At 54.4% G+C, this 9,814-nt stretch overlaps 2 protein-coding genes across 2 annotated transcripts; one reads left to right on the top strand and one right to left on the bottom strand.

The window, feature by feature from the left end:
• Positions 1–2,829: 2,829 nt before the first annotated feature.
• E0L32_008802 (uncharacterized protein) lies at positions 2,830–5,415 on the bottom strand (the record flags this gene model as incomplete). The annotated part of the gene is made up of 2 exons (XM_031143697.1): positions 2,830–3,498; positions 3,559–5,415. The coding sequence occupies 2 exons, from the start codon at positions 5,413–5,415 to the stop codon at positions 2,830–2,832; spliced, it is 2,526 nt and encodes an 841-aa protein (XP_030991666.1).
• Positions 5,416–5,959: 544 nt separating this feature from the next.
• On the top strand, positions 5,960–7,261 carry E0L32_008801 (uncharacterized protein; the record flags this gene model as incomplete). Its single annotated transcript, XM_031143696.1, has 2 exons — positions 5,960–5,997; positions 6,055–7,261. 2 exons carry the CDS (start codon positions 5,960–5,962, stop codon positions 7,259–7,261), a joined length of 1,245 nt encoding a protein of 414 aa, XP_030991665.1.
• Between the last annotated feature and the right edge of the window lie 2,553 nt (positions 7,262–9,814).

Genomic DNA, 9,814 nt, shown 5'->3' with positions numbered 1-9,814 from the left:
ACAGAAGTCCCTGGCTACCTACTTACTGTCTACCTGGGTAGTACAAGAAGACACACTCTTCTTCGACAATCCGAGTCTTGCGAGTCTTGCTGGCCATGACCTTGGGGGGAGAGAACACGTAGACAAGTGCATCACGGTGGCCGAGAGATGGATGGCATTGCCCGCTACCACCTGCTGCGAGTGCCCGGGACGTCTGATTCCTTTGCTCGACCAGACCAGACCTGCTGTCGGCAAACGGACGCAATGGCCAGCCTGGGCCCGTAGCGGGTGGTGGGTCGTATGCACAACACAGCGATGGCGAGATTGCGTCGTTGCTCCTGGTGCTGGGGAATGCTGAGACAATCAGGTCCAACCTGATGGTATCAGTCGATTGCCACGAGGACTGGAGGTTCAACCCGGCACAGCATGAAGGGAGCTGGAGGCATGCAGGTCATCGCAAGTGCTAATCACTAGGGGCCCACGCCGGCTGTCCCAAGAACCAACGACCGGGGAAACTAAGCAAGTAGGCTGCCAGGACAGAATGCGACTCTCCCAGCTCATAGGCTGGTAGGCATTTGCACTTACAAGTAGGACGGTCAAGCGGGTCACAACCACCTCGCCATCCCTCCCAGGGCGGCTGATCTCTCGTGGTTTTCTTTGCTTTTTTCCCTTATGAACCCCTTTCTTGGTTGCAGAGGTGGTGCGGATCATCAGCTTATGATCTAGCTCGAGATGAGACCGCCGCCGTGTGACATAGAACATGTGCAAGCACGTAAGGCCTAGACGTGTCGACAACCTGACACGTTAGGACAGTGAAGCAAGCCAGCTTCGGGGCAGCACCCGGCACCAATCGCATGCGTCCTTGTAAGTACCTACCTATATGGGTACCTTACCTATATCGAAGTGAGATATGATGGTGGTGGTCGGTGCGTTTAGGGGCGCTTGTCCCATGGTCCAGATCTGATCTCACGTCGTGCCGCCGGGGTCTGCTGTTTGGTGCTAGAAGATCTGGTGCTTCTCGAAGGGAGGGGAGAGGAGCTTCAAATACCAGCCTATCTCTTAGCGATTGTCTTGTCCAACATCTCGCCACCTCGCAACTATTGTCGTTTCTAGGTCGCGCCGCACACCACCCGCCATCAGATAAAAGAACACCCTGTAGCGCGATGTGACTGGCTGTCCTGTGGGGGGAGAGACGGAGCGGGCTGATTTATGACAGCACTAGACGAGCGAATCGGGGAAAAGAGGATGACCTTCCAGATCGGGGAGAATGTTCGAAATAGAGGGCAGATCCGTTCTTCTGAGCTGCTCCAAATGAAAACGGACGCCACTCAATTCATTGGTCACGCTAGTAAAGGTTGGCCAGCGGTGTGTGTGCCAGGACAGCGTGCAAGATGAGATAACGACGGCCGCCGAGGGACAGCGCGGGACACCTCTGCATGAGCTTGACTCTACGGCAGCAGAGTTGAGGTTGCCGACAATGGTTTCGTGCGGAGATCCGACCGCGAGTGGTCGCAGCTCAAGCGGCCATACCTACTTCCTCCTGTGCCGACAGCCGCGATCTTCGTACAACGAACGACTGGAGGCAGAGAGTTTGGTTGCTGCCATGGACAGCCCTGTTCGTGGCGTCGAACTAACCCTGTCTCCCGATGCTCCCATCAGCAGCGGCGGCACAATTCGATGTTACGCAAGACCACGTTGTAACAAGCATGGGACTGCTGCTTGACAGGTTCTGATGCACCGTCCAGAAGGAAAAGCCTTTGTTGAAGTGTCATGATGGAAAAGACGACTAGTATCAGACGTGGGATCTGCTCTCGCCTAGTCGCGTCATCTGGTCATCTCGTCATCTCCAGGTCCGCGCGCGCGCGCAATCCAACCCGCCAGGCCAGGAGTTCCATGTCAGACGAAAGCTGAATCACACACCTTTCCCACCCCCGAGACCAGCCATGTCGTCCGACTGAATGCGGCGTCTGTGGCGTTTCCACCAAGAAGCCATGTACGCACCTACGCCCCCAAGAAAGGGGGGCGTGTGGGATGTAACTAACGGGGACTGCTATCCACCTGGGATGCGACTCCAGCTGTAACCAGAGATCAAATCTGGTAGCGGGGAAGAAGCAGAAGTCCTGAGGTTATCAAAGACCCCAGTCCTGTGACAGCTATAATAGCCGAATTATACTCTTTACCACCTCACGGACCATGCGTGTCGGGGCCAATGTGTTGGCTGTCGACCTTTTTTTCACCACCACGAAAAGGGGGCCATGGTACAGGTCTATGCAAGCATGCTATTCAGCTTCCACGCCTCGGACAATTTTCCTCCATTCCCAGGGCTAGCCCGACCACCCAAATGGTTTTTTGGCGAGAGCTTACTCAGGACTACCTGACTAACTTGCAGAACAAGGGTGTCAGTGTCATCATCATGCCCTTCGGTATGTATTTTGGGTACAGTGACGACTGGTTCGTTGAGCCCCTTCCCAACCCATGTTCTTGTACGAATGACCGGTCACATTGCGTGCCGCTACGCGCCTTTTCCCTGCAGAACCGGGCAGGTCGTCCTGCATGGGCCGGGTCCAGGTCTCGAGCAAGAGTGGTGCAGTCCCGTCAGAGCCTGGGCCGTCGAAACAGGATATGGTCGTACATTGGATCCTCCCCAGACGAGGCTCCTGTTTCGCCTTTCAGACCCTACAGTAACGTAATGCCATTCCGAGGCTTGTGTTCTCTCAAGTAATGCCCATATTATACGCTCCAACAATAAGCCTAATAAGCGTGCCGTAGGGCAGCCTCCGAACCAAAACCACCCCCTGAACCCTGCTAGAAACATCATGCCTTCGTGAGATCGCCATATTCTGTCCTGCTTCACTCGTCTTCGTCCATGCCGTTGACCCGCCGCTCGCCAATCTCCCGGATCTTCTCCCCGAGAATGGCCCGCCCATACCGCTCCGCCACCTTGCCGGCCGCCTCGATCATCTTGCCACTCTGGTCACGCATCAGCTGCACCATCTCGAGGGCGCGCATGCCGCGCTCCTCGCCCTCGCGGCACTCGATGGCAAGCATCTGCAGCAGGGTCTTGTCGATTTCGATCTCGAGCCGCGACAGCGCCGTGCGCTGCGAGTGCGATGACGAGGTCGAGTCCACGAGGTCGCCGAGCTGGGCCGCTTGGATTCTCTTGAGCATGAAGGCCTGTTCCAGCCGTCGAGACTCACTGGCATCGACGTCATCTGCATCCTCACCGTCCTCGCCTCCACTCCGCTTCTCCTTGGGCGGGGTCGAGGTGAGAGGGATAGAGAAATCGAATTCAGAGAGCAGAGGTCGCGGGAAGTACGGATATTGGTCGCCGCCCTTGAGAATGATGCAGTGAAATTTGTTGTCGGCCACGGCGATAGGGAAGTAGTTCTCATTCTTCCTGCCAGAGGCTAATCGAGGTAGGAGTTTAGTGTCCAAGAGCGGAACCCACGACGCTCTTGACGGCTGTCGCCAGTGCAGGAGAGTCAGGAGTGTTCCAGTTGAGTCGTAGATACAAGGATCCTACAGTGTTTGGTCAGTATCGCCGACCGAGAGAGCTTGGGACAGGGAAACGGCACTTACACCATTGTCCGAGAAGAAGACACTCCTGATCGATGCTCCTTCGGGAAGAGCCACGGTGTCGTCATTCTGGCAAATTTCGTCCCGCTTCACATTCTCAATTGTATAGAGAAGCCTCGTGTTGCCATCGGCGCCCATGGGTCCATTGCCCATTGTGAGAACATAGTCTCGCCAGCTGGCACAAGTGACCACCGGGGTGCTCTTGGGCCGGTAGACGCGGTAGGGGATTCCAAAGAGCGTGTAGACTCGGACATAGTTCGCTGAAGTGATGACTGTGACGAACGAATCGCTGAGCGACATGGACAGCACCGCCTCACCCTTTGGAAGTTGCATCCTCCAGTCATTTCGGTTCGTCCAGGTCTCATGGGGCCGGTAGAAGATTGTGGCAGGCGCATTGTCGCGAGGTGGGCACGAGAAGAGGGTGCCATTCTCAGTGAGACATGCCTTGTCATAAAGGAAGGTGTCTGTAAAGTGGAAGTCGCGTTGGAATTCGTGGTCGTAGAACTCAACAGTGACGGTGTGATGGGAGTCCTGGTCAACAGTCCACACGAACCCAATGAGGTTTAGACACAGATATTTGCGATTTCCTCGCCACGGAGTAGATCCTGGCTGAAAGGCCTCGTGATATTGGGGGCTGAACAGTTCCGCACGTTTGGATGGCCTCTCGTCAAACGGATCATCATCATGAGGTCTCTTGGTGGCGCCGTTCAGAGTATAGCCAGCACCATCATCATCCACGACGAAGTCATCATCCTCCGCAAAGCCGCCATCGTCAAGGTCAAGCATTGAGTCTTGGCTATCAGGGGACCCAGCTCTGGGGTGTGGCGGTCCAGCTTTCAGACCGTTCACCGTCAACCGCCTGGTATTTGCTGAGACCTCGGCTAGAGGGTCATGGATGAAAGGTGCGGGCTGTTTGGGCAACTTGAGCAGGATCGAGTACTGGCTCGAAATGAAATCGGGGCAGATATACACGGAGCCTTCAGCATCGGTGAAGGACACAAGGTTGTTCTTCGGGTGCCAGGCGATATCCATGACGTTCGCATAGTCATGCCGGGCGATGACGCTCTGAGTCTTTGTCTCCCAGATCAATAGCTTTCTGTCCTTGCCTGCCGTTGCGAGCATTGCGCCATTGGGCGACCATGATATCGCCGTGATCTCTCCTTCATGGCCGTTTGCAAAAGACCTCTGGTTCTCCCAGTCATTCTTGGACACAACTTGGATATCTCGGGTCGGCGTGGGGACAGCAAATGCTCTGCCGTCTGGGTGCCAGGCCACTTTAGACGAAACCTCCGTGTCCGCCTCGAGAGCGGCGATGACGCCATCCACCTTGCGGATGAGCTCAGGCTGGTCCGCTGTGAGGGAGTAGATGTATACAATTCCGTCTGTGCATGAGAGAGCGATCATACTGCCCTTGGGATCGAAGGAGAGGTGTTTGGCGGGCTTGCCATGGTCCTTGAGCTGGCGCACCCTGGTGTTGTCCTCAGTGCTGACAAGCTTGACCGTGAGCTCGTCGCTTGCAACAGCGCACCACTGTCCATCTGGAGAGAGCGCCAAGTCGCGTATCGGAAGGGAAGTTCGGAGGAGAAATTTGTCGAATGCATTGGTCTCAAGAGAATAGAGGCTCACGGTGCCGTCCTCCGAGCCAACAACAAAGAAGTCGTTGGTGGCAGCTACACCGACATTCTGCTCCGGACAGTCGTCAATATTGGTCGGCTCGCCATCGAAGCCTGTCTTATACAGCCGGATCGTGTTGTTGGAGCCGACAGTGACAAGCTGGCCACCGTTGGGTGTGTAAGAGCAGTGGGTTGCGCCAGGAGTGTGCGCAGGCCGTGGCCGCGGCCGCGGCATTTGCGTTGCCATTGTCGTCTTTTCGAGGAGTATAAAGGAACAATGGACGCTTGCAAGCGGGAAGAAAATCGAGCGGGATGTTGTTTAGTCGACTTTCATGTGAAGTTGCCCAAGTGACCCTAGCGATCTTCTGAGAAGTTGGAGTGAAAGCCAGGACTTGGGAGACGCGTCTGGACGCGTTGAGTGCTACACGCGTTTAATTGGTAGGGACACTAAAAGGCACACCCCACCACTTTCCTCCCCAAGGTTAGGTAACCAACTGTCTAACCTTTTCACCCCTCTGAGACATCGAGAGCTGTCAACTGCAACCACCTGCATCAAGAATCCTCCTCCACCCCAGCAAATCACAGGGTTGCCTCATATGAAAGACTTAGGCACCGATCAATTTTGACAAGCAACATTGAAGAATTAAGGCTGCCTTGCGAATATCAAGGATGCCTGCACCCTAGAAATTGTATAAAAAGGTGTCGATACAACAGACCATGAATGTTTTGGTGGACTGGAATCATCAGCCAGCAAAGAATCACTCTTGCCCCGGAGCAAGCACATACTCGCGATGCAGTCATCAGATCCCAGGCACTTTTTCGAAACCGAGTGAGTGGTAGAAGAGAGCCAAGGATACTCAATTATATTATCTAACTCGGGCAATAGTGCCACGCAGGCCAAGAGGGAGAGAAAGGTTGCCAAGTCAAATAACAAATATGGCAATCCTATCGCTCTCAAGTCAAAGCTTCTTGCAGCTGTTCTAGACCCTACTTCACCCGCAACTGTCTTTGTTGCCGAGTCAGCAGGCTCTGTCCGTCGGGTCAACTTGGATGTAGGCTCGACTGCGCTCATTCCGACTGGATCTGCAATACTGACGTCGCTTCCGCAGGACGGCAGCGTTAAATCAGTCTACAAGGGCCCAACGGCTCCGGTCACCTGTGTGGCTGTCGGAGGCGAGGGCAACAAGACCGTGTTTGCCGGATCGTGGGACAGGAACATCTCTTCCTGGAATATAGAGACCAAAGTGCCAGTCCGCCAGTACACCGGCCACTCTGACTTTGTCAAGTCCATCGTCTGCACGAGGATATCTGGCAAGGAGATCCTGATCAGTGGAGGAGCAGACAAGAAAATCATCGTCTGGGACATCTCAACGGGAGTCCGTCTTCACACACTGCAGGACAACACGCAAAACATGCTCGCCATACAGGATCTCGCCGTCGACCCTGTACAAAGTACACCAGACGAGGCCTTTCTGGTCAGCGCCAGCAGTGACCCCCACATCCGCCGATGGAAAGTTCGGCTGGATGGCTGGGAGCAGGTCGTTGACCCATCGTCCGAGGCTCGAGCTGAGGAGAGGCGTACTATACTTGAGCATGAGACTACTGTCTACAAACTTGTCTTTGATTACGAGGGTGACGAAGTCGACCTCTGGACGTCGAGTGCCGACGGGACATCTAAATGTCTAACGCGGATGAGCGGCTTCGCGAGTGACGACGAGTTCAAGCACGGCGATCACGTACGGGCCGTCGCTGTGACTGATCAATGGGTTATCACAGCTGGACGTGATGAAAATTTGAAGCTTTGGGACCGCGCTTCAGGACGCTTGTACTGTTCCCTAGAGGGACACTACGACGAGGTCACTAGCCTTGTTGTGCTACGAGGACCTAACAAGGGACTGGACCGCCTCTGCAGTACGAGTTTGGATGGTACAATCAGGCTCTGGTCTCTTGCGAAGCCAGATGTCGATGCAATGGTTAAAGAGCAGCAGCAGCCTAAGAATCTTGAGGAGCAAGATGAGAAGAAGGAGGGCATGGAGGGCATGTTGACGGCTGAGGAGGAAGCGGAGCTCGCTGCTCTGATGGATGAGGATTGAACGGCCCCGGCCATAAGTGAATGGGGGAAAAAATAATAATAACAAAGCCCAAGCCCTCTTGATATGAGCTCTACACAACCCCCAGAGCGCTGCGTATTCCCATGTGTGGTAGGTTCTGACATGCTTTGGAAAGGCAACACAGCGTCAAACGTGGGCGACTCGTAGGGGATGCCATCCCCTGTCCTGTCAATGGCGATCGGCAATCCCTAAAATCCTCAGTTTACCTAGTTTAATTTGATCCGTTTTGCTGGTAAGTTTGCAACTCACCAGCCACGCCATTTGCCCTGAGGGAAATGAGATTTGCTGGATGGAAGTTAGCGTCGTGCCGATCCGAGTAGATACCGGACCTTAACCCGATTCGAGCCCAGGCCACTGGGAGGCGCCGGACTGCCTGTCTGGGGTTCGACTTGCAAAGAACCTTGAGCCATTCAGGTTGTCAAGAGGTGGTGTGGTACGTAACTTGCAAGGTTCGTGATCTGCAAGGGCAGCTGCAGGTCATCAAAGATCTTGTCCATAGATTATCGAGGAGATACCCTGTGTAATCCATCCGGGGTCCTGGAGGTGACACACCCATGTTGGAAAGACGAGTGGCCAATCCGTTATATATTCTCGTATGCAGGTGACCGCGACGTTCACATTGAGCTGAACGGAATTCACTTTGTGTGCGAGTCTCTGTACAACAAGGGAAGAAATCACGGAGCTACATTGTACTTACGACCGGCCTCACTCCAAATCCTAGCTGAACCTGTGCCCTGCCTGCAAGATTTGCATACGTACAAGTGAAGTCTTCAAGCATCTAAGCATCTGAGGAATAACGCCCACCGTAGAGGGAAGCATGTCGCAACTACTGGCCCGAAACCCCGTCCCCGCAACCACTTGGACTGTACTTGTACGGATGAACTGGGTTGTCTGTGGGCAGTCCGGGTTCAAGCTGAAAGGATCCCTGGATACTGACTGTGCTGAATTTCTCGTCCGACACTTGTTGCTGATGCTGATCTTCATCGCCCCACTGCGCGGACCTCCGTTCCTGCCCCGACACCCTCTTCCGTTGTGTGGGTTCTCGAGTCGTTCTTCCCTCGAGGCGGGGAGACTGCCCTGCATACGATCCTTCCAAAAAGAAAGGAAATTTCTGCAGCAAACATACATGTGCCTTCTCCTCGTGTTTCTGCCTCCCAAATTCCGTCGTATGCTTGGTCAAAGGTTCTAGAACCCTTTGAAGCCTCCCTCGAAAACCCAAGTTGGGGGTCCTGGGACTAAAACACTCAACCCGTACGCACATCGTATTGCTTGTCGTTGGTTAAATTCGGTCTGGAAACTGGAAAATCTTTCGACTTTGTACACACTGGGTCTGGTGGAGGCAACTCGGACTGTGAGGCATATTATGACACGCTTCAATCACAAGACCAACGTAAGTCTCACAAGTGCTCACTCGAGGCTTGCAACGGAGCCCCTGCTACGGCCCGGACTGTTGAAAAGACTAGGGCGTATTAGCGGGGACTGGGAGAGGCTATCCCAACACCATCTCTGTATCCCCGCTCTGCCCAGAGCAGATTGAACCAAGTGGATAACGTCAACGCGCGGTGCGATCTCTGGAAGTTGCAGCTCCTCGGTTCGGTGCCCTCTTTCACGGCATTCTTCCCGATGCAGCAGGTGAGCTACTGTAGGTACCAGGGGCCTTGCGACGATCTTCCCTCTCCTTCAAGGCTGAGTGCAAGTGATGGCCACAAACTGCCAGATTGTCGACACAGACAAGGAGGAGGGCAGCTCAGGGGGTCATATCTCACCCACTTGCCATCGAGCAGTTGTTGGCCGAAGTGAAAGTGCCAGCCCTCTTGCGACGACTGGGGGGCCACCGGTCACTTGGTGATGGCCAGCTTGTATGTGGTCCACAGGCAAGTACGTGAGCAGGAAAGATCGAGACTTACACCAGCTATTCATGGCTTCCCCCCCACACCGTTGCAAGTATCCGCTGCCCAGCTTTGTGTCCGTTCTTTTACGAGGCTACTCGAGCGTCAACGGCTACCCGCTGTTCAGGCCCGGGCTCCATTTTCTTATTGTTTCATGCTGCTTCCCGATCGGCGAGCGGCAGTCATCCAGATGCTAGAGCAGAAGAGGTGAGCCCGAGGGGACGGACAGACCATATACAGCTCCACCTCCTTAGCTGCCACCTGCCATCCATCTCACTCTGATTCGACTGGTTGTCCTGCACCTTATGATACTGCCAACCGCTTGCTTCTCAGTCTTTCAACCCTTTCCTGTTAGTCTAGTCCTCGTTGCCTATTGCATTTGGACCTCTTTTGCAGACTTCATGAAGCCGATCCCAAGTGATGCTAGAATGGTCCTCTAGATGCAATATATCGCGAGCCTGCATCGACCTGCTGCCTCTTCCACCCCACACACCTTCTAGCCTACCGCTTCACTGTTCATGGAAGTATCGATTCATTCAAGAGATCACTGCAGGAGTCCCTTGTCAAACGCAGAGAGACGAGGCTCTGTTCCCAACCATCCCCCAAGAAGTCGCAGATGATTCACAGGCTGCTGGTCTAACACAGC

This window comes from Thyridium curvatum (genome assembly GCF_004353045.1).
Source record: "Thyridium curvatum strain D216 chromosome Unknown NODE_60_length_267819_cov_83.081011, whole genome shotgun sequence".
Lineage (NCBI taxonomy): Eukaryota > Fungi > Ascomycota > Sordariomycetes > Thyridiales > Thyridiaceae > Thyridium > Thyridium curvatum.
This window is presented reverse-complemented; position numbering and strand designations above follow the sequence as displayed.